The sequence below is a fragment of the Sceloporus occidentalis genome, unplaced genomic scaffold (assembly GCF_023333645.1).
Source record: "Sceloporus occidentalis isolate IW3139 unplaced genomic scaffold, rSceOcc1.0.p SCAF_7, whole genome shotgun sequence".
Taxonomy (NCBI): domain Eukaryota; kingdom Metazoa; phylum Chordata; class Lepidosauria; order Squamata; family Phrynosomatidae; genus Sceloporus; species Sceloporus occidentalis.
The window spans coordinates 6,671,677-6,696,093 of record NW_028316987.1 but is presented as its reverse complement, the minus strand read 5'-3'; the positions used below and the strand labels follow the sequence as shown (position 1 = coordinate 6,696,093).

The 24,417-nt window shown below is 40.9% G+C and overlaps 1 protein-coding gene across 1 annotated transcript in view; it reads right to left on the bottom strand.

Annotated features, from left to right (window-relative positions):
• ARHGAP23 (Rho GTPase activating protein 23) overlaps positions 1-24,068 on the bottom strand; it is a 228,789-nt gene extending 204,721 nt beyond the window's left edge. Inside the window, exon 1 of the mRNA XM_089531789.1 lies at positions 23,956-24,068. Within this exon, the coding sequence (XP_089387915.1) occupies positions 23,956-23,964 (9 nt within the window). The 5' untranslated portion in view covers positions 23,965-24,068. The remainder of the gene's footprint in view (positions 1-23,955) is intronic.
• Between the last annotated feature and the right edge of the window lie 349 nt (positions 24,069-24,417).

Below are 24,417 nucleotides of genomic sequence, written 5' to 3'. Positions count from 1 at the left end.
GCCTTAGGGTCGCCATAAGTCAGAAAGGACTTGAAGGCACACAACAACAACAAACATTACCAGTTCCAGAATTCTATATGATGATACCATGGCAGTTCAAGTGGAATAACTGTGCTATAATTTTGTAGTATGAACGAGCCCCAGAGGAGAGGAATAGGCAGCAAGCATTCTGATGTTCTCATGCTATTCTTAGCTTAATGTCATGTCTTCTGGTTCCAACATTTGGCCCTCCAGATATTTTGGAGTTGAGTCTTAGAATCCATGGCCATTGGCTAAGCTAGCTGAGGCTTCTGAGAGCTGATGTCCAAAATCAAAAGCAAAGACCCACTGAGCCTTTGGCATCATCAGTTTTGATATTCTCTGGCCATGTTCACACAATGATTTGAAGCGAATTGCCCATCAGGTTATATGACCACTGTTCCCATTTGAAACTACTGTGATCGGTTTCAATCACAATGAAGCGAGGCAAACAAAAAAACCGCTCTTTCCAGACACTAGTTTCCTAGCGGTTCTTTTGAAAAGAATCGATTTACCAACATGGAGCGAAGACAAATCACAAACCAGTTTAAATGTAAGTGGGAATGAGCCCTCTGTAAATAATTCCTCTTCAGCCACATGGGTGCACAGCTGCATAAATCAGGGTAAAAGCCAAATAAAGAAGGAGTGGGGTGACAAAGGGGCTATGTAGTCCTGCAAGTCTGCAAACTCCATCTTTGTTTTGCACTGGCTCCACTCACCCTTGGTTCTTGCTCTATGCCCAGTCGATTTTTCCTTATGGGACACAATGAGACATTAGGTAAAAGGATTCCCCAGCTTTGATATTGTAAAATCACAAAAGCATGACTCCAAATTTGTATGGTTTCAAAAATATATCAAAGAGGATTCAAGTAAGCTTAGCTCTATAGGATATACAGAAGTCACTCAAATAGCAGAAACACACAGAGGAAAATTTCTGATGAAATTTTCAGGTTCTAGTTAAATATTTAGCTCTCTTTGGAAGCTAAATCTCATCCTGGAAGGGGGGGACCCTCACAAATAAAGCCTAAGAACTGGTTCTTTTCTTTTTCTTCCAAATCTCTCCCACGCCCACACTTCAGATTAAATTCTAGTTAACATCAAATTCTCTCTCAATCAGGATGTCGGTTTAGGAAGTGGAAACTGTTCCAGCATGTACTCTATAACCTCTCTTGCCTCAAAATGGCATATGAATGTTTCATTATCCTCAGATATGAAACATTCAAGAGAGTGAATACTTTAAATACTGAAGGATGTGTGAATATTAAATGCCATTCAAAATTCATAACTAAACAAAAGCCAGACAGCTTGTTAAACATAAGACTATAAGAACTCTTTATTGCGAGCCAGTGTGCTGTAGTAGTTTAAGTGCTGGAGACCAAGGTTTGAATCCTCACTTGGCCATGAAAACCCATTGGGTGACCATGGGCAAGTCACACTCTCTCAGCCTCAGAGGAAGGCAAACCTGCTCTGAACAAATTCTGCTCAGACAGGGTGACCTTTGGGTCACCATAAGTAAGAAAGACTTGAGCTGCATCTGCATTACAGAATTAATGCACTTTGACTCTGCTTTAACTACCATGGCTCAATGTCATGGAATTCTGAGATTTGTAGTTTTGTGAGATATTTAGCCATCTCTGTCAGAGAGCTCCAGTGCCACAACTAACTATAAATCCTAGGATTCCATGGCATTGATCTTTGGCAGTTAAAGTCTGTCTCCCAAAGTAAGCAAGAAGGAATACCCTCCTCATTCCACCTTAATCTGGGATCAGTCCCTTTAGCTAAGATTTCTCTCTTAATTTCCAAACAGAAAAATATGTTCTGTGTGTGCATGCATGTTTGAATGACATACTTCAAGTGACTGTGGTTAGCGTATCATGCTCAACAACATCGACAGACCATCCCCAGGTCTCAAGTTTTGGTCTACAAATCTCAGAGCCTAGGCCAATCCTGAACTGTCAACCCTAGAGGAAAGAGATATTATATAGTTCCATAGATTCTAGTGGAATCTAGCTATGCCCAGGATCTTTCTAACAGTAAAAATATGGGGGCCATAGCCTGGTTAGATCCCTAATCAGATCCCAAATTAAGACATTTACACATTGGAAGTCTTTTGGCTCAAAACCAGGGAAGAAGTGCTTTAAATAAATAGTAACGAACAACAACTATGAACCACAAATATATTATTTAAATGCACTGTCTGTGTTGTTTTTAATTCAGTTTGTTACACGCCTTTAAATTATATGGTTTGTGTGGAATTCAGACTTCACTTGAAAAACATGTTTAAATTAGAAACTACAATTAAAAGCTGCATCCAGAATTGTCCATTAAAGACAATGAATTAAATGCACCCAGTGGGGTGTAAAAAGGAGAACAAGGGAGTAATGGGAAGGTTGGGGGGGATAGGGGATGTGTATGCTGACTATCTTACATAATGGGTTGTCACACAATGTATTTATAATTGCTGGCTTCCCCCTTGGATTGATCAATAGGACCCATGAGATGCCATTCTCCTGGACCTCATCAAGTTCATCCATGGGGCATTCCTGATCTATACTGTCAGCTCACTTGGGCAATGTGTTCAATTTCCCCACCATCAGTATTAATTACTCCATCAGGCATTTACAGATCTTTCTCCTCAAGAATCCAACAGCTAAAGCATCTGTGGAGATGTTCACCCCTCTTCTTAGTAATTGCATTCCTTCTTTGTAAGGACCATATTCAGATCTGCTCCACACATGGCTCTCTTTCTCCCTCTGAGATCTCACACACATTGTCAAATAACTTTTGAGAGAAAAATGGTATGGGATCATGATGACCTTTGGGAGGGGTGGGGAATGTGCAGCCCATGGGCCACATATGGCACTCCCTCCCCCATGGCTGAGGAAGGATTTGAACTCTGGTTTCTAGAGTCATGGTCCAATGTTTGGACTACTGTACTACACCACATTGGATACTGAACTATTTTTGAAGGTGGCATCACATACAGCCTGTTGTAGCAGTCCTATTGGGCTGCCACTAAGTAGGATTGCCAATGTATGTTTTCAGAAATATTATTCACCATGTAAAGTTAAGTATGGAGAAACTAGAATATAATGTTTGCTGGCATTGTTAACTCCAGCATTGGGTGCTTGGCCAATACTAGTGGGATGGGTTAAAAAAGTAATTTCCTGGCTGGAACATCAGTTTATATCTAAGAGTCTACCACAGTTATCTAACTTATTTTGGGAAATTCTGAAAAATGCAACTAGTTTGGCAATGAGATTTGACATTCTGAAGCTAAGGTGTACTTAGGTTGGTTTGCAACTGAACAGAGACTTTGTACAATCCGGGTGCATAATCCAAAACTTTTGATGATGTGGCCAGCTTAACTTATATACAATTATATCTGCTGAGAGATAAGAAGAGTAATTGTGAGATCAATGGCTTTCATGTCGGCTTTATCTGTGCACATATGTTGCAGATCTGGGGGGAGTGATTACTTTCCCTAGTGGTTAGATCCCTTTCTTCACAAAGTTTACCTCCACCCCACAATTACTGGTAGGCTGCCATCAGTGAGGATGAGTTTCCTATGCTATCCAGCTGCTTGGGCAGTTTCCGAGCCTTAATTTCAACAGACCTCACCTTTTAGTCCAGATCAAGGAAACAATAAAAAGAAAGGCAAGTTAGAATGTATTGCATGAAGCTCAGAAACCTTGTGCAAGTCCTAAAGATTGTTGTTTTGTGACTTCAAGTCATTTCCAACCTATGGCGACCCTAAGGTGACACTGTCACCAGTTTTTCCTGGCAAGATTTGTTCAGAGGAGGTTTGCTTTTGCCTTCCTCTGAGGCTGAGAGAGTGTGATTTATACAAGGACTACTACATCATGCCGTCTCTCATCCTCCCTCCCTGGCTTTGGTGAGCTCTGGGAATCAGCCATCAGTGCAGATAAGGGGACACTGGCAGAAGAGGGAAAAAGCTGGGCAGAGCTTGAAAGAGATCACTTTCCAAGGTGCGGGAAATTTGAATCCACTTCATTTCTGGAGCTGCTTTTAGTGCCAAAAGGGAAAAACACTGGTGCTTGGCTGGCAGTGAGAGAGCAAAGGGGTGGGCATGATCCGCCCCTGCGCATTAACCCCTCCCTTGTGCTCCGAACTGAATAGACAGCAAGTTCCTATTTGTGACTGTTAAAAGGGACAGTTCCTTTGAAAAGATGCACTAAAATTCCTAGTTCTAATAGAACCACATTGATTGAGTTTTTGGCCGCCCCTCCCCCCCGATCTGCAACATACAAGTCTACTCAGTGCCAGTGTGAACGGCCCTAAAATAACCCAGTTTCCACACCAGGTTATTTCATAGTGTGAATGGCCCCTTAGTCATCTTGGCTCCTTGGAGAGTTCAGGCTTGATTTGCTGCAGGACCCATTTATTTGTCTTTTTGGCAGTCCATGGTATCCTCCGAACTCTTCCCCAGCACCGCAATTCAACTGAGTTGATTCTCTTCCTATCAGCTTTCTTCACTATCCAACTTTCACAACCATACATAGAAATTGGAAATACAATGGCATGGACAATCCTGACTTCGGTTACACACCCAGTAAGCTGCTGAAAATAGATACTGTTGAAAGGAATGCAGTGGTATGTTAAACAAGTCACACTTCTCTAGAATGCAGAGACAGACACAAAGAGTATTTCAGGCCAGCATACCATAAGTATCTCAGTGATACAAAAACCAAATTAGTGGCATGCACTCTAGAAGCTAAGGTCCAAAACACACTGCAAAAATAATCCAGTTTGACACCACTTTAACTGCCCTGGCTCAGTGCTAGTGAATTCTGGGGATTGTTGTTTATTGTGGCATCAGAGCTCTCAGATAAGGTTTGTCCTGAGAGGGTTTGCCACTATCTTCCTCTGAGGCTGAGAGAGTGTGACTTGCCCAAGATTACCCAGTACAAACCCCAGTTTGCAGTGTCCTAGTCAAACATTCAATTCACTGCACCATGCTGGCTTTCAGACACATATTAAGCAATTATTCTAAATTGCGTTTAGATTTATGCTCAGTTCAACCAAAAATGAGATTACTTGCATTTACTTCTGCTCCCTACATTCCCTGTTCAGCCTTCTTTATCTTTGCACTTAAAGAGTGGCAAGGCTGAGAACAAGAGAGTGACACAGAGAATGCATATGCCACCTCCACAATATAAATGATCAGGTTATCTCCAGTCTCCACAAACTACTGTTACCATATTTATAGAATATAAGTATTCATTATGATATCTTTGACCTAGGTTGTCTTTCTTTAAGTATAATTTTAAGAAAATGTTGAAACCTAGATTACATTTTTAAAATCCAATTTAAAATCTTAAAATACTGTACATTATTTATTTATCTTTAAAACTGATTTTAAAAACACTGGATTTTTTTTTTATCAACACTGCTTGTAATATCCTCTGGGACATACTTAAAGTACTATAAAAATGTACTTTTGCAAAAGAATGACAATAACTGGTAACATCATTACTTTTTTTCACTTAAGGAGTAATGTTTACTTGTTAATTCCAAAATGTTTTGGGGATATCATTTGGACATAATTCTTGGGGGCACACCAGTTGCCAAAAAATAAATTTGAAATTAAATAATAAGACAATAATAATGCTGTTGTTCAAAAAAGGAACTTTTGCAAAGAGCCCAAATAGCCTGTTGCTTAATTTGGCCTAGATAATGTTAATTTTATATTGGTTTTAATTAGATTATTTTAACTGTTGTAAATTTTTTACTGTAAAGTTTTTTTTTTAATGATTTTATTTTGTGAGCCACCTTGGGTCCCTTGTTTGGGGAGAAAGGCGGCATAAACATGAAATAAATAAATAAAGCAAATGATAACAAGATTATACCCAATAAAAGTAATAACATGGTAACATCTAAAAAAATAATGTCCAAAGTTCTGACAACTGTGAGAAAAGAAACACACACAAAGAAAATAAAAAATAAGGATGGGGAAGTTACAGGAGTCTGCATTCGTGTTATTCCCAGGTTTGTTGTTGTTGTGTGCCTTCAAGCTGTTTCCAGTTTATGGTGATCCTTAGGGGTTTCTCTGGCAAGATTTGTTCAGAGGGAGCTTGCCTTTGCCTTCCTCTGAGGCTGAGAGAGAGTGACTTGCCCAAGGTCATCAAGTTTTGTCACCACATCTGCAGGGCAAACCTGAGCCTACCCATCGCTTTCACTAACTCTGGCAAAATGAAAAGATTCCACAGACTGATGCTTCTCAGTCACATATTGAGGATGGAGCAAGCTTGCTTTCTGCTGCTCCAGAGAATAGGACCCCGAGCAATGGATTCAAACTACAGGAAAAGAGATTCCACCTCAACATTAGGAGGAACTTCCTGACAGTAAGAGCTTTTCAGCCATGGAAAAGGTTGCCTCAGAGAGTGGTAGAGTCTCCTTCTTTAAACAGAGGCTGGATCTGTGGGTGGTACTTTGATTGTGAGTTCCTGCATGGTAGAGGGTTGGACTGGATGGCCCTTGTGGTATCTTCCAATTCTGTGATTCTATGATTCTATGTGTCCCAGTTTTCATCTGGGAAATGTTGGAGGATCTGTTGCTGCTGACACAGCTTCCCTGAGTCCAATATGTCCAATAGCCATACTGCCTAGAAAATTCTGAAAGCTGCAGTTCAAAAAAGTAATTTTTCCAACTCTGCCCAAAGAACCCACTTAGCTGTTGTTTAATCCGGCCTGGATCAGAATGGCTCCAAAAGGGTTGCTAAGGTCTAGAGCTCAGATCAGTGGCAATCTTGGATAAACAAGGGAAAGCAGACTCATCTGACAGCAGCAAAGGGTGGGGAGAAAGGGGGGTCTCTCTTACAGGAGACAGACGGCAGGAGCAGATTAAGGCTTATGGATACCCTGTGCTGACCCATATTTTGAAAGGCTTTCCTGAGCTCGCTAAAAATTACTGCTGCTTAATGCTTATAGTATTTAACATTTTATTTACAGCCTGGCACAAAGCACTAACAGAACAAAAACAAGACAGATAGCATCGACAGGAGCACTTTTGCAAGTCACGTTGTTGCATCAGCACCGAACAGCAGCCACACACAAAACAGCTAAACAGTATAACTTTGCACTAGCATGGTTCAAGAACACAAGAACCGTACAGTTCCTTCGCCATGAAAGATCAGAGCTCCACAGATGCAACACCAGCTCTGTCCAAAGTTGAAACCCACAGATGGGAAATGTGTATGCCCTTCCCCATTGAACTGCAAGTCCCAGCAGTAGCCCTAGTCAATGGAAAGGAGTGCTGGGAGAGGCACTCCAATTATTATTACAAAAGTAATAGACCATGCAACTGGTAAAGTGACAGTATCCACAAAAGATTATGCTAGGAATTTCTTCTACCCAGTTAGTCTCATAAGTGCCTTTATGCCTTTTATGATAGAACAGACTTAACACTATGCTATCTCTTTGAATACTATAGTAAAATTCAGTGTTACTGACATGAAGTTATGGGACAGCATTTAGATCTGAGAATAGTATTCTAACCAAGAAGGCATGTTCTCCGAGTAACATCAGTGTAGCTTGGACAGTTTAAAACAGGTCATATGACTGTCTTTGAAGCATGAGGGGGGAAACAGATAACCGACTTCAAATTTTTCCCTCCCTTATGTCTCATACTCTTTTGTCATTATTAGTAGGACAGATATTTTCTTACTACACATATACAGGAATCCTGTAGACCCCTGAGCTGTCAGTTTAGGTCTGAAAAGGGAATGGACAGGTATCACACCTGCATGGGAATCCTGCAACAGAACTCTGCTTCTTAATTCTTACTCTTACGAACTCAGACAGCCAATATTCAGTATCAAGGGAAACTACTCTGTATTATGCTCAGAGGCACTCTAATTGCTTCTACTATATTATTTCATATCTATATTAGTGGCATGGTCAGTGTGGTGCTAGACTGAGCTAGAAGATGAGGTTTGATCTAGTGGGATTTTCTTGGGAATATTTATTCAGAGGAGATTTGCCACTGCCTTCCCCTGAGGCTGAGAGAATGTAACTTGCCCAAGGTCACCCAGTGAGTTTCATGGCTGAGCTGGGATTTGAACCCTAGTCTCCAGAGCTGTAGTTCAACACTCAAAGTACTACGCCACATGGGCTCCTGCTTACCTGTTTTCTCTTCTGGTGTTGGTTGGCGAGTCCCATGTCAATAGGGCTGTAAGCCTGCTCTGGCTTTCAGTTTGAACTTTAAAAGAATTACGCAAGGTACTAGACCTATTCTGGAGATAGATTTCAGCATCTTGACAGTTCCTTTGAAGTTCAAACTAAAACTCAGAGTGGATTCATCATCTCACAAACATGAAAAACACCAGTTACTACTGTTTTCTATCTGCACAAGTAAGAGTAGCTATTCCCTCACAGAAATCTTAGTACTGTAGTGCTAAGCTAAGAGTAAAGGCAGGGAGATATTGCAAAGAAGGATCAGCTCAGGCAGAGGTGTTGCACCTGTTCTGAACTATGCTAAGCATCCGTGAGCCTGGCTTAACCCAAGCCCACCTTTTCAGCTATGAGCAATCAGTATGGGCAAGAGAGAGGAAGGGAAGGATGAAAGTGACAGGTTCCCAATGGCTCATAGACACGAGATGTGTTGAGAAGGTTAATGCAGAGTTCCAAAGCCCCTCACTCCAGAAATACCCTTACCACCAATTTCCTTTTGGCTTGCCAACCTCCGCTTCTGGCAGCAACGCAGAAGGGAATTTCTCCGTGGCTACTCCTATAATTGGCTTTAATAGCTATTTTAGCTTTGTTTCTAATTTTCCATTCTGTTTCTGTTCACTGCATTTTATTATACTATACTGTATTATTATTATTATTAACCTTTATTTATAAAGCGCTGTAAATGTACACAGCGCTGTACATACAATCTTTGTAATTAGACAGTTCCCTGCCCTCAGGCTTACTGTATCCTTATTAATACTAAAGTAACACATTACAAATGATAATGGCACCTGCCTTTTTCAGGGGAGAGTTGTTGTTGTTTGCCTTCAAGGCATTTTCAAATTTATGGCAATCCTAAAACAAACCTATCGTGGGTTTTCTTTTTGACAAGTTTCTTCAGAGGGGGTTTGCTATTGCCATCCTTTGAGGTTGAGAGAGTGTGACTTATGCAAGGTCACCCAATGAGTTCTATGGCTGAGGAGACATTTGAACCCTGGTCTCCATAGTCCAACACTCAAACCACTACACCACACTGAATCTCTCTCAGGGATGGAGAGAGTGCTATTTTTGAAAGTAATACAGCAACTAACATCTTTTCTCACCTCATTTATTCATTACTTAATATTCATTGTTTTTGAGGGGGATTCCCACACAGAGAGACACCCTTTTCCCCATTTTCTTACTGTTTCATGTGGGAGGAAAAGTAACAAAACCCAATGAGTAATGCAACACGTAAGCTTGATTTTTAAAACCCCACAAGAAGCAGTAGTATTTGGTTGGGGCTTTTAAAAAAAATAGGGAATAGCAAATGGTAACAATTCCTTTTAAAATATAACTTGCAAAGCTCCGGTTGTTAGCTGACATGAGCACTATGTGGTGGAAATGCAGGATACAAATGGTACAGTTGCAATGGTAACTGAATAGAACCATCACAGTTTCTCTTAAACTATAAGATGTGAGACACTGGCAAATCCCCCCCCCAAAAAAAAATACCAGGGTAACTGGCACTAAATTTGTGACCACTGGCTACAACTGACTGCTAAGAGACTGGCACTAGTCCAGGGACCACTACTTTGAGTACAGGGACGTAGCCAAGGGGGGGGCTCTTGGGGTCCGGACCCCCCCTTCCATTAGAAAAATGAATGGTGTGTGCTGCTGCACCGCCACACCCAAGCCCCATTATAATAGTGGCACTTAGTCTGGACCCCCCCTTCCTAAAATCCTAGCTACGTCCCTGTTGAGTAGCACACTTATAAAGATCCCTAGATGGGTGAGAATTTCCTTTCGTTTACATTGTTGCTGATATATCTAACACACTCTTGGAACGAAAGCAAAAAATGAAACTCGGTTGTGCTCCAAAATGCATGTTTTTCTAAACATTGAGCTCAAGTTGATCAATTAAAATTTTGCAGAAGACCCACAGGCTATACATAAAATGTCTATATTAGGGGGGAATTGCACTAATTACCATATTCCTACAGGGGAAAATGTGTACACATGTTTTAAAAATGTCTCCCAAAATGTGACATTTGGGAAATTACATATAGTAATGCGTACATTTGAAGAAATATGTACAAATGTTAAAAAAAAATGACACAGTTTGCACGTCAGTGCTGAGGTGAGATGGCATGCATCTAACAGTGGAACACTGATAAACCATTGAAAACAATAGATTTGACCAACCCTATTCATCTCCCACCAGACACAAAGATAAGTAGAAGAGATCAGTCCTAAATCTGGCCTACCTTGAACCCAGAAAGTCTTGACACCATGGGAAGCTGGACATTCAGGAGCAATGCTTTGTGGGCCTACCAGATATTGTCCACTTCCCTATTCTGCCTACATTTTGTGTGGTCGCTGAGAAATAAGAAATAATTGCCTAGGGAAAAAGAGGCATCAAGATTTTGCCTCCCAGGATCTCCTCCCAAGGTCCTCCCAAGATTTGGGTTTCTTCAGTTTCTGACTCCAGTTCTGAGGTCTTGCAGGTGGAAAAAGCCACCTTTGCACATAAGAGCAAGTGCAAACCAGCAAAAGCCACACACTGGGCAAATAGGGCCAATAGCCCCCAGGCGCTGGTGCATCTGTTCACTTTGCACCACTGCCTGAAAGGACAACAAACACATTGCAAAATAGGGCAAGTTATAATGAAGAAAGCATAGGATGCCAGATTAAAGTGTATGGGGAGGGGGACAAGCTGCCCTACATGCAGCTGTGGGAGAAGCCATTGCCAGATTAGATGGAAAAAAGATATCCAATCCTGGGAGTTTCAGGAGGGAGCGAGGAAAATGGAAATGCAGGAATTGCCTGTCTCAAAGCCAAGTGAAAAAGAGATGCAATAAAGAGAGAGAAAGAGAAAACAGCAGGCAGGCAGCTTGTCTCTTCAAACCATGCCCATAGCATCTCCATGGACATCAGATTAATCAGGCATTCAGTAATAAAGGGACTGCATTAGGTATTGTATGGGATAACAGGATTGTTGGGAGGGAAGGAAAGCCCCAGGGTGAATTCTTTGCCATGTATGACCTCCAATTCCATGGTCCAAGTCCAAAGAGTATGTCAAATGATTTTACTGGGGAGAACCTAGATATAGTCATGCTCAAAGGAGACTTAACTGGAATCAGAGAGATTTACATAAATTAGTCAGGAATAACATAAATTCCATTGATTTCAGGGTATCAGCTGCAAGCATACTTAAGTCTGGATCCAGCCCAGTATCTCTGAGAATGATTTTCTCCCCACGTCTGTGTATCCATTTTCAACACAGCGGTGATGGGGGACCCAGGGTGCAGCGCTGGAAGCAATGCGAGTGATCTCAAGCATCATTTCAGCAATTAAAACCTTAATTGATTAGGTTTCTGTTCCTTCATCAGCAGAGCATTCAGAACTCAAAAGTAACAAGGCATAAGTAACAAATTTATCTATAATGAGTTAATCAGGCAGAGGGCTTAATGAGGGTGCAAGAAAGTTAAATTTCAAGTGCAGCATAAAAAGCAGGAACGTTATTGCTTCATTATAACAAATAAAGGCCTCCTATTAGTTTTAACATTTTACTTTTCAAATAAGTGGTTTAACATACTTTTTTTATTATAATGTCATTCTCTTACCTTTTTTAAAGTAGGAAAAAATCAGAAATGTACTGTAAATAGTAACACAGGAGTAATTCAATGAGCTGCTTTTTAAAAAAACAGTGCAAGCAGGATGCATCAGCAAAATACTGTTCAACTATTGAACCAACTAATGAGAATTTTACTTTTAAAGGGTAACTTCCTATACTCTGGAGATAACACACAGGTGTTAAATAGAGCTTCCACGTGTCCTATGACCAAGATTTTCATCATGGAGGTGTATTTCCTTAACTGTAAGTCAGAACCCAAAATTGGATCCAGAGGTGTATTGGCAATGCAACATCAATGTTTTATGGCCCCCTTTAGGAGACAGATTCACTTCCTCCTTCCCACTGTGTCAAGGGGATAAGGAACATCTGTGACCCTCCAAAGCTTTATTTCTTCCCCCACAATCTCTTGTGTGTATCTATTCCTTATAGAGGAAAAATACTAAAAATGGTTGAGAAATGTCTAGAGTGAAAACTCAGAAGCAGAACCAGGCTGGAGGGGTGGAAAGCAAGTATTCCAATGGTCATGGAGAGGGGATTATAAGAATAATAAAACTTTATTTCTATTCCGCTTATTTGTTAGAACCAATCAAAGCGGCTTCCAAAAATTAAAATAATACAAATATAATAATAATAATAATAATAATATACAGAACTCCCCTTAAAAAGAATTAAACCATTCTAAGATTAAAATTTCAGCATGATTAATAGCCCCTTCCCTTCCTCCCTCTATAAAAGAAAAATAAAGTATTTGAAGGAAACAAGGAGGAATCATAGAACCTTGGAGTTGGAAGGGACCTTCTATTCCAGTCCAACCCCTGCCATGCAGGAATACACAACTGAAGCAGTCCTGAAAGATGCCAGTTCAGCCTTTGTTTAAAGACTTCTAAAGGAGAAGAGTCCACCACCTCAAGGTAGTCTATTCTATTGTCAAACAGCTCTTACAATTAAAACAAAAGTTATTCCTAATGTTCAGGTAAAATCTTTTTTCTTGTAATTTAAATTCATTTATTCATGTTCTGGAGCAGCAGGAAACAAGATTGCTCCATCTTCTACATGATATCCCTTGAGATTTTTTTAAATAGTTATCATCTCACCTCTCAGACTTCTTTTCTCCAAGCTAAATATACTCAGCTCCCAAGACATTCCTCATAAGGCTTGGCTTCCAGACCTTCAAACATCTTGATCATCCTTCTCTCTAAACACACTCCAGCTTGTCAGTATCTTTCCTTAATTGTGGTGCCCATAACCATATTCCAGGCGAGGTCTGACCAAACCAGAATTGAAAGGGACTTGATATGGATACTAAACCTCTGTTCATGCAACCCAGAATTGCATTTGGTCATCCTTCTTGACACATTCCAGCTTTTTTGGCTGCCACATCACACTATTCACCCATATTAAGTCTGTAGTCTACAAAGATCCTTTCCACAGGTGTTTTGTATTTTATCATGTTGTATCCCACCTCAAGCCTTGAAGAGAGGAAGGAATAATAATAATAATAATAATAATAATAATAATAATAATAACCGCTTTCACATCAGGTATCACCCATCCTATAGTGGTGTTTCATTTTTTCTTCTTAGACTTAGCACCTTACATTTAACCCTGTTGAAATTCATGGGGGGGGGGGGGTGTTGGACCAGCTCTCCAATCTGTCATTTGAATTTCTGTTCCCCTCTGGGGTATTCACTACCTCCCCACAAAAGACTGTCATCCACAAATTTATAAATAAGCCTTCTATTCTGTCTTCCACCATTTATAAAGATATTAAACAAGACCAGGCCCACAATAGACTCCTGAAGCACTCCCACTAGATACTTCTGTTCAGGAGGAGGAAGGAGAAAAAGAATGAGAACAACAACTTTGCCAAAAGTTTATACATCTCATTGGTTTCAATTTGTTCTGGAAGGGTATTCCAGTTTGTGCATTATCCCCCTGTTTATAATGGTGGTATGATTCTGGTTGGAGGGCCATGCTTGTCTATGTACAAGTCTAAGAACCCTCATCCTGTTTTGTCCATTAAGTATGAAATGAACAAGAATCCTTGTATGGAAACAGCACAGGAGTTTAAGATAAAAACCATTTCTCCAAATCATTGCCTTCCAAAGAGTTGGAATAAAAATCCACTCTTTCACACTCCCCCAAATTAAAAAGTATTGCAATTTGTGGCTGGAAACCCATTAATTTAACTGAAACATATTTATCTCTTCCTATATATGGTGAGCCTGATCCAGAATCCTATTGACAAATCCTTGTCTTGCTGATTTGGAAGCAAGGCCTAGTGCCAATGGAATTTACTTCACCAAATAAGTACACATGTGATTGAAGTCTCAAAGAAGCAAATCACGACCAAAAGGCAAACAATTTCCCCCTTCATCAGGTAGCTCAATGATTTTCTTTTGCACTAAATGCAACATGAACACATGCAGTGAACCCCCTCAGGTACTTACTTGGTTGATTTCAAGTAGCTTAGAAGTGTTACTTATGTGGATTACAACTTGAATATACTAACCACATGGCCACAAAAAAATCAATCTTACAAGATCTGCTCAGAATAAAATTCCACTTGGTTTAATAGGGCTTTCCCCTGATTAAAATATGCACAGAATTACAACTTGTGTAGCCTTAATCACTCCAGAGTCCCAATGCAAACCACACAACAGAATTACCTGCTCTTCAAGGCAAGCCTGACTAGATAGAGAAATAGTTTGAGTGCCATTTCAAAGAATAATAATTATTATTATTATTATTATTATTATTATTATTATTATTAACTGGAAGGGCTCATTCACACAAAGCTGCCGCATGCAAAGCAGCTGGAAGCCACCTTGTAATTTCTATATAAAAAGACAACTTAAAAAATAAAATGAGAGTAAGCAAAGAGATGAGAACACCACTGGAAATGTGCCAAGTGCCATTCTTTCCTTGTCCAGATAACCACAAACAGACCCCCACAAGTATGTATTAAATGCCAGGGCTCAATCCCAAAAAGTAAGATAATAGATTAAAGATCTCTGGAGCAAATGGCAAAGTCCATTTTTTTTCTCACACACTGAGTAACTACACAACGACTTCCTACATATCAGGTATTAGAAGTGGAATGCACAGAAATTTGACCGCTGGAGCTTCTTTTTTAAAAGAAGAGTCCAGAGGAAAGGATTGGGGTAGATGCACATACAGCTGCAGGGATCCTCAGCAAGGAGGTATGCATTTAGATATCAGATGCTTCATCACAGAGGAAGCTTCATGCCACTGAATCCTTGGCATCCGTTTCAGAAGCCGGTATAAAGCCAGGAACAGAAAAACATTCTCTGATATATAATTACACACTACGCCTCTTAAAATGCATTAGCAGTAGGGATATGGAATATGTTGCCCCCTGCCAAACTGGCAGCAGGAATAACATCTCTACTGAGCATGTGCAAAGTGCAATGTTCTGATCAGTAAGTAACTACAAACATTCTCTTCTTATCACTGGAAGGGGAGATTGGTTTAAATTCAAGCAAGCTTTTAATGATGGTTTTTCGGGCTATGTGGCCATGTTCTATAAGAGTTTATTCTTGACGTTTCGTCAGCATCTCTGATTCTCTGAAGAAGTCAGCCACAGATGCTGGTGAAACGTCAGGAATAAACTCTTATAGAACATGGCCACATAGCCCAAAAAACCCACAAAAAAATATGGATGCCGGCCATGAAAGCCTTCGACTTCACCTCTTAAGGACGACTTGATGTAATTTTTAAGGCTGATCTAATTAGTTTTCCTGGAGTTTTATGCATTTTTAATATTTAGACAAAAGGGACTTCACTACTCCAGGCATCATATTTTCTTAGTCATTTTTCATAGCTTCTTAGAAAATACATTTCATAAACAAGCAAACTAGGGTTGAAAGGAGGAGAGTTCCCAGACTGGCTCACATGTTCATGTCAATCAGGACACATATGAATGTATAGAATTTGGTGTGGCATCAAGGGCATAGACAGATGCAGGCAAAAGGAGGACACTGTCTCCCAAATAAGTATTCTCCCCCGCCACTAAATTTTCCTTCAGTCCTTAAATTTCTAACATTGCAGTAATTTTAAACTTCAGGTGAGCATTAAGAAATACTGTCTGAGAACCCAAAGAGAAGAAGCAGGCCAAGTTTCCAAGAGAATGCGAACACAGCAAATATAAGAGTTCTAGGTGTGAACAATTTCCAATGTTTCAGTCACTAGAAATTTAGAGACTGAAGGAAAATTTCACAGGAGAACAGAATTATTATTTTAGGTGGCCAACTCCCTTATTTTGGACCCCTGTGAGGCACGGGGGCTGCATCTGATCCACAAACCTATAAGCTGGTCTTTGATAAGCCACTACTTTTCAGTTTCAGCTCCTCATCTTAAGACCCTGGACCTACACTGAGTCTCATATAGCATTGTCCCCAGATGAATAGTGTGTATTTTAACTAGTATCAGCTCTCTTTCTTGTCCGGTTATCTTGTGATCACTTTTACATAGCAGTCCCCAAAATATTGTTTGACTACAATACTCATCATTGTCAGGGTGCAGGATGACAGAGGTTATAGTCCTAAACAATTTTTAAAAGGTCATAGAGATTAAACCTATGGCCTACTGCATGCAAAGCATGGACTCAGCCACTGTGTTCCTCCTGTCACAAGGAATCTAGTTATACATTTTTGAAAAACATCTTTCATCATCCTAGCTCTCAGTGCTGGCTTTGCCATGCCAGGAAAGGAAACTTCCACAGGTACCTGGTCTGGGATGTCAAGAAATGATTGCAAATTTAACTTATTAAGGTAGAATTCAAAGAAATAGACATGTTAGTCTGTAAAATCAGTACGTAGAGATGCATTTGGAAAAAGATCTGAGGAAGTAGACTGAAGTCTACGAAAGCTCATGCTGCCAATTTCTTTCTTTCAGTTAGTCTCAAAGGTGCTACAAGATCTCTTAACTTATTATGATTTGGCATCTATTGGGAGGAATGAGCCAGCATGGTGCAGTGATTTTGGCATTAGACTAGAATTTTGGAAACCAGGGTTTGAACCCCCACTTAACAATGGATTCCACTGATTGACCTCAGGAGGTCACACTCTCTCAGCCTCAGAGGAAGGCAATGGCAAACTCCCTCTGGACAAATCTTGACAAGAAACCCTGTGATAGGCTCACTTTAGTGTCGCCACACATTGGGCATGACTTGACAGCACAAAACAATGAGATACCAGGGAGGAAGTGTTTGTGAGATTTCTGTCTCAGATACCAAACTAAAACGGGCAGACTTTGGTTCTCTGCAGCTTGGCTAGAAAGTAGGGAAAGAATTCTGCTGTCCTTGCCTCAGGCAACAAAAGGTTTGCCATCCTCAACTCTGCCAACCCCAGATCTGAAGACAGGGTGAGACTGTCAAGCAAGTTCCTTCCAGAGATTCTCCCCTTGTTCCTTGTTACCACTGACTCACTCAGCCACTTCATCTGGGGTGGAACCAGTCCTCATCACTGCCCCAAAAGGAGAAGAAAGACAAATTGAGCAACCAGATTGAAAGCAGCCCATCCTCTCCCATCTCTGCTCACTAAGTAAAAAATAATGAGAGTGAAATCAGAGGGTGGTTGGCACAGAACCATTTGTTGAGGTGTAGGACTGTCCCCAAGGATCTGTCTCTGGAGTGGGAAAAGGAACAGACCTGGAAAAAATAAACTCAACAAATTTCAGGCAGTAGACAATCTGCATTACACAATTACACACCATGTTTCTTACTACTTTCGTTGCCATTACTTCATCCGAAGGAATTCTATGATTTGTAGCTTCTTGGGAGTTTATCACATAGGGGGGAATTGGGACTTTAAAAAGTGATTAACCTGAGAAAATCATGCAATTGACATTAAAATGTGATTAAAATGAGATTAACACAAGAGCCATCCTGTGAATAACCAGGGAATAACCAGGCAATAAACAGCAAAAAGTCATTCACAGTAAAATCCCGTGAATGATTTGCTGTTGTTTCTTGCCTGGTTATTCACGGATTAATAGCACTTTAATCATGTTTCGCCTCAATGTTGTGTGAAAACCATTAGCACAACTGCAGGATTATCACAGGTTATTCACGGGATAATATCATTTTGCACACGACATTGTATGAAAACCAATAGCGCAATTGCAAGGAGCCCTGGTGGCGCAGTGGTTAAATGCCTGTACTGCAGCCATTCACTCGAAACCACAAGGTTGCGAGTTCAAGACCAGCAAAAGGGCCCAAGCTCAACTCAGGCTTGCATCCTTCCGAGGTCGCTAAAATGAGTACCCAGACTGTTGGGGGCAAATTAGCTTACTTGCTAATTAGCTTACTTGCTGTTCACCACTATGATCTTTGGAATAGCGGTATATAAATAAAACAAATTATTATTAATTATTATTATCATGGGTTAATCACTGTTTATACTTCCAATTGTCCCCTGTGTGATAAACTCCTTGAAGTACTTAGCAAATACTCTGAGAAGAGAGAGACTGAGGATTTAATTCTGTAGCATCAACAGGCACTCAAAGCACCTTGACAATTTATATGGGAAGGAGACTAGAGCAATCTATTAGAGAAGCATAAGGATCCCACTAAACTGCAGATCCCATTATTCATGAGAAAAGGGTTATGAAGTGATATAGGTATGCAGTGAAGATACACCTTTTGATAGGAGCAGCTGAATTTGCTGCTCCTATCATTTCAGTTAAATGAGTGCTAAAGCCTAATCCTACATATATGAAGAGCAAATTCATTATTTGACTGCCATTCCTTTTGCAGCTGAAACAGCATGATGTAGGCACCAGAGGGAAATATCGATAGGCTTGACAGAAATCCGAGGTTTGCAACAAGATTTCCCACCCCACCCCCAAAAAAGTAAAAAAATGGTCAGTCATAAAGCGATTCAGTCCCAATGAAGACTGAAGAGGCCCAGTTGGCATAAAATACTAGGGGTAGATGGGAATGGGAGGAATTATTGGAGCGTCTTTGAAAATATCATGGCTAGTACTCTAAACAAGAGCACTAAACACTGTAACATTTTGTTGCAGGTTCCATTTGCTTGACTGAGGACTGAGCCCCCCAAATCACCTTCTAGTGCCATAACTCAGCCCTAGAAACACACAATAATAAAATACTGTAATAATAAAATGTCTCTGAAGTTTCACAAGTCAGTGGTTTGAGTGTTGGACTACAACTGTGGAAACCAGGGTTTGATTCCCAGCTCAGCCATGAAAACAACTGGGTGACCCTGGGCAAGTCACATGCTCTCAGCCTCACGGAAAGACAATGCCAAACCTCCTCTGAACAAATCTTGCCTAGAAAAACCCCATGATAAGTTCACCTTAGACTGAGTCACCATTAATTCGGAAATAACAACACACAACAACAAGGAATAATGAGCTCACACAGCGCTCACATACTACCTCCAATATTTAATATTGCAGAAGACCAGGAATGGGCATCTTAAAAGGAGAAGCAGCCAGGTGTCTCATCATTTTCTTTGTTTAAAAGGCTCAGCTCGATGGAAAAAAACCCTACCTTTTAGACTTTAAGGCAGGGATGGGCAAAGTGCAGTCCAAGAGCCACATGCTGTCCTTGTTTTGTTGTCCCCAGGGCTCATTGAGGTGTTTTCTCCCCCTTCAAAAAAACCCTATAATGTTCACAAGGTGTGGAAGGCACTTCCACTTAGTTCCCTCATAGCCAATTTAGGTCCTTTTTTGAAGCAAAAAATGACAGCCACTAACTTCCTATTATTTAAAAAAGGCATCACCAGGGCCTATAGTGGCCCAAAACGGCCATGCTGAAAACACCCCCATGTCACCTAGAGGACATTTGGGACATTTGGAGGGGGATTTAAAAACATTTTTGCAGGAATGAGTCCAGTGGGGGATGAGGCCCCATAGACTTCTACAATTGTCCACCCCTAATTTAAAGGAAATAAAAAGGTAGACTAACAGATATAAAGGAATCCTGTAGCACCTCTGAGAATAACTAAGAAAAAGAAATTTCTAGCATAAGCTTTATGGACTCCAATCCATTTCTTCACTCCATGCATCCAGCAAAGTGGATTGGAGTCCATATACGTGTACGCCAGAAACTTCTTTTTTTCACTTTGTCTCAAAGGTGCTAAAGTATTCCTTTCTATCTCTTTATGCTGCAAAAGACTGTGTCCTTTAATATTGCTGAAACTGGTGAATTGTTCATGCACCAGCATCAAAGGAAGCAAACAGGAAAGGAGCGCAGGTAAGTGAAGACCAAAGAGACAGAGCCACAGATAGCCACACTATAGAGGTTGCCAACCGATCAATGGTTAATTGCAGTTCTTTGCAATTCTTTGGAAGAGGCACCTGTTCTGGCTACAGATTTGGGCTGGCCCTTCTCCAGTGCTAAAATCTAGAGGCACAGAGTTGGCAAAATGGCAAAACAACTTCTATTGTGTGATCAGTCTTTTAGTTTACACATGCTTTTTTTCCAGATTTTGCTATAGGATTTTGATTTTGCCGGATGCTTTTAAGTCTTGATGATGAATTAGTAATCAAAGTAACAGCTTGCTTCATCCAATATTTTCTGAACACTACTTCCCCACCCCTGGCACATGCACATGCACACACACATACACACACCACCATAAATCAGTGGATCCCAAGTTTCCCACCTTCAGAAAATTCTTTCTGCTTCAACCCATCCACTGAAGATGCCCTGCATGTTTGCAAGAGAACCCCTATGTGTAACAAAATTCTGCATAAAGAATAAATATCTTTTCAGGCTGCACAGTCAATTCACATTGGTCACCGGCTCATGTTTGACCATTTGAGTTAAGATTGTAGCCTGGACACACCCAGCATTGCACAAAACATGTTTATAGCTGAGGAAAATCACTAGGAGATGGATAAGCAGTTTTTCAGAGAAACCGATATGCTTCTGCTTTTACAGACCTTCTCATGGAGAAAAATTCTCAGCATGATTCCTAAGAACTCCAAGGTTTTCCATAACACAATTTAAAAGTTGCTTTTCCAACTGCTATGCAATTTGCAACTGGATGTGTGTGTGTGTGTGTGTGTATGTGTGTTTGTATATGCAAACTGTGAGACTAAAACTTCAAATTTTATTCTACATACCATTCTGGATTTTTCGCCCAGAGCAAGTCACATGTACATATCACAAATGAGTACAAATTTGCAGGCAAATTAACATTAAGGTTAGTTCAGGTCTTTAAAATGTATGTTCATTTCCCACTTTATCATTTAGATATGACAACTTACCGTGCAAATTTGCAATCAACCATTGAAACAATAAAATCAAATAAAATTTAGCATGGGGAAACAATAGAAATCCCAGCTCTTTCCTCTCAAGACTTCAAGGGAACATATATTCTCTCCCACCTCATTTAACCCTCACAACAGTCCTGTAAGGCAGGATTAGGCCAAGTGATAGTGACAGGACCAGGTTTACCACTCAGCTTCCTGGATGAGTTTGAACCTGGCTTTGCCCAGTCCTACAGTCTGACATACTCTAACCACAACACCACACTGGCTCCATAAATGTTCAAAGCATTAAACGTATCATCTATAAGAGTAGGAATTATTAAGTGCATTTCTTTAACTACTCAAAGCACTTCCCAGTTCTTACGAGTAAATTGTAAAACGTGGTTAATCCACAGTAAATGGGTTACTCATATTATCTTCTGCGTAGAATATTATTCGCAGTGTAATAAAAAAAGGCATGCAGGCATATATCAGTTAACAATGCCTCTGATATTATTGTTGTTGTTAGCTGCCTTCCATTCAGCTTCGATTCATGGCAAGCCTCAGTGAGACATCTCCATGTCTCCCTGTTCTCAACCTCTCTGCTCAGGTCCAGCAGGTTCAGGCCCATGACCACTCTGATTGAGTCCATCCATCTGGTGTACAGTCTTCCTCACTTTCTACTACCTTCTACCTATTACTATTATTATTATTATTCATTTGTATCCCACCTTTCTGCTAATAATGAGACTCAAGACAGCTGTGTTGTTAACTGGCCTCGAGTCAACCTTGACTCATGGTGAGCATTTGGATGAGATATAACCAAAAAAAACTGTCCTTCACTGCTCTGCTTAGGTCCTGCACATTCAGGCCTCTGAATGAGTCTATCCATGTAGCTTGCAATCTCCATCTCTTTCTCCTGCCTTCTATCTTTCCTACTATTATAGTATTTTCTAGTGAGTCATGCCTTCTCATGATGTGACTGAAGTATGACAACCTCAATCTACTAAAACTTCAAATTTTACTCTATATACTATTCTGGGTATTCCACCCAGAGCTGCCGCCCAACCTCTACCAGATCCAGGGGCATCTCCCAACCTGCATATCTCCTCCTCCAGTGCACCATACCAACCAGACCCCCCCTCTCCCATTATTATTATTATTATTATTATTATTATTATTATCAATATTTATTTATATAGCACCATGCATGTACACAGCACTTTACAAACAGTTACAGAATAAATCATTTAGAACTATTTCAATCATATTAAATACCAAAATGCAGTCCTAAAATACAATAAAAAAAACACACACACAGTGTAAAATAAAACAAAATAGTCTGGACAGATAATCAAGCATACTAAAGTTATGAAGCATCCCAGTGATCTCGAACCCTGTTTACCCCCTCGGTGCCCTAGGTAGCAGCTGCATCATACCATGGACACCCCCTTCTCCCATCATCATTGTCATCATCGTCGATTTATATAGTGCCGTCCACGTACATGGCACTTTACAAACAGTGACAGAGGAACACCTGTATAACTATTCCAGTCATATAAAATACAGTACCAAAATACAGTCCTAAAATACAATAAAACAAACGCACAATGCAGAATAGAACAAAATAGTCACGAGAGATAATCAAGTATACTAAAGATCTCAAACATCCCAGTGGTCTGGGACCCTGTTTAACACTCCGCCTTACTATTATTATTATTATTATTATTATCATCATTGATTTATACAGCTCTATCCATGTACATGGTGATTTACAAACAGTGACAGAAGAAAACATTTAAAACTATTCCAAAATGCAATCCAAAAATACAATAAAACACGCACACATGCACACAACGCAGGATAAAACCAAATAGGAGAGAGAATCAAGTGTACTAAAGATCTCAAGCATCCCAGAGGTCTAGTACCCTGTTTAACATCCTGGTGTCCTATTACCATTATTATCAGCATCATTAGCGCCATCCATGAACATGGTGCTTTACAAACAGTGGCAGAAGGAAGCCTTTAAAATACAATCCAAAAATACCAAAATGCAATCCAAAAATACAACATACACACACACAATGTAGAATAGAACCAAATAGTCAGTTGAGACTGGTACCACCTTGGTACCCTATTATTATTATCATTATTATCATCACTGTTCATCATCATCATTGTTGATTCATATAGCACCATCCATGTACACGGTGCTTTACAAACAGTGACAGAAGGAAACCTTGAAAACCATTCCAGTCATATAAAATACCAAAACACAATCCAAAAATACAACACACACACACACACACACACACACACAATGAAGAATAGTCAGTTGAAAGGCTCAAGTGTACTAAAGACCTCTTGCATCCCAAAGGTCTGGGACTCTTGTTTAACACCCTGGTACCCTATTATCATCAATCATCATCATCATCATCATGCTCACACACAATGAAGAACAGTCAAGAGAAAGACTCAAGTGTACTAAAGATCTCATGCATCCTAGAGGTCTGGGACCCTGTTTACCAGCCTGGTACCCTAGGTGACAGCATCTCTTCCACCCCCCTTCCAACAATATACACAACAACACACCCTGGCCTTGCCCCAAGCATCTTTCCTTGCTCAGCCCCACACACCCCACACACCTCGCCTCTGTGCGCAAAGACCCACGATCAGGGCACAGCATGGCACCCCCCCTAACCAAACGTCCCCCCATGCACCCTCTGTGGGGGGGCTCCCCCTCTCCGGCTCCTCCCCTTACAAACCCACCCCATAGAACAGAGATCCCAGCCAGCACCACGCCCTGTATCTTCCCCCCACCCCCTTATACCAAGCGATGCCCATCCCTGGCACCCCAATCTCTGCCCTCTCTCCCCTCCTGCTTACCTCTTCCATCCTGGACCTCTCAGGGTCTCCCAGGGGCGGTGATGGAAGGAGCCATGGGACAGAGGAGCATCCCTGGATGGGTGGCACAGCTGCAGAGCCCACGATCCCAGCCTTGGCTTGCCTTTGCCCCCCCCCCCCTTGCTCTTGCTCTTCCTACCCAGCCCTGCTTGCCTGTCTCCACCCCATGGCCCCTCCCTGCTGCTCAGTCCCCCCTCCCAGCCATCCAAAGGCAGGGCCCAGAGTGGGTCATGTGAGGCTGCTGTCTCTTTTGGGCACGATGGGGAATGGGGAAGGGGAGGGCAGAGGGGGAGAGAGAGAAACACCCCCCTTCTGAGATCCACCCTCTGATGCAATGCTTTTTTCCTCCCTACACACACACAGCTTACACCTTTTGCAAATCTAGAGAGGTGGGGGGCATCCCTGGGTTAAAGATGCTCTTCCCTGAGCAACCCCCAAAGCTGC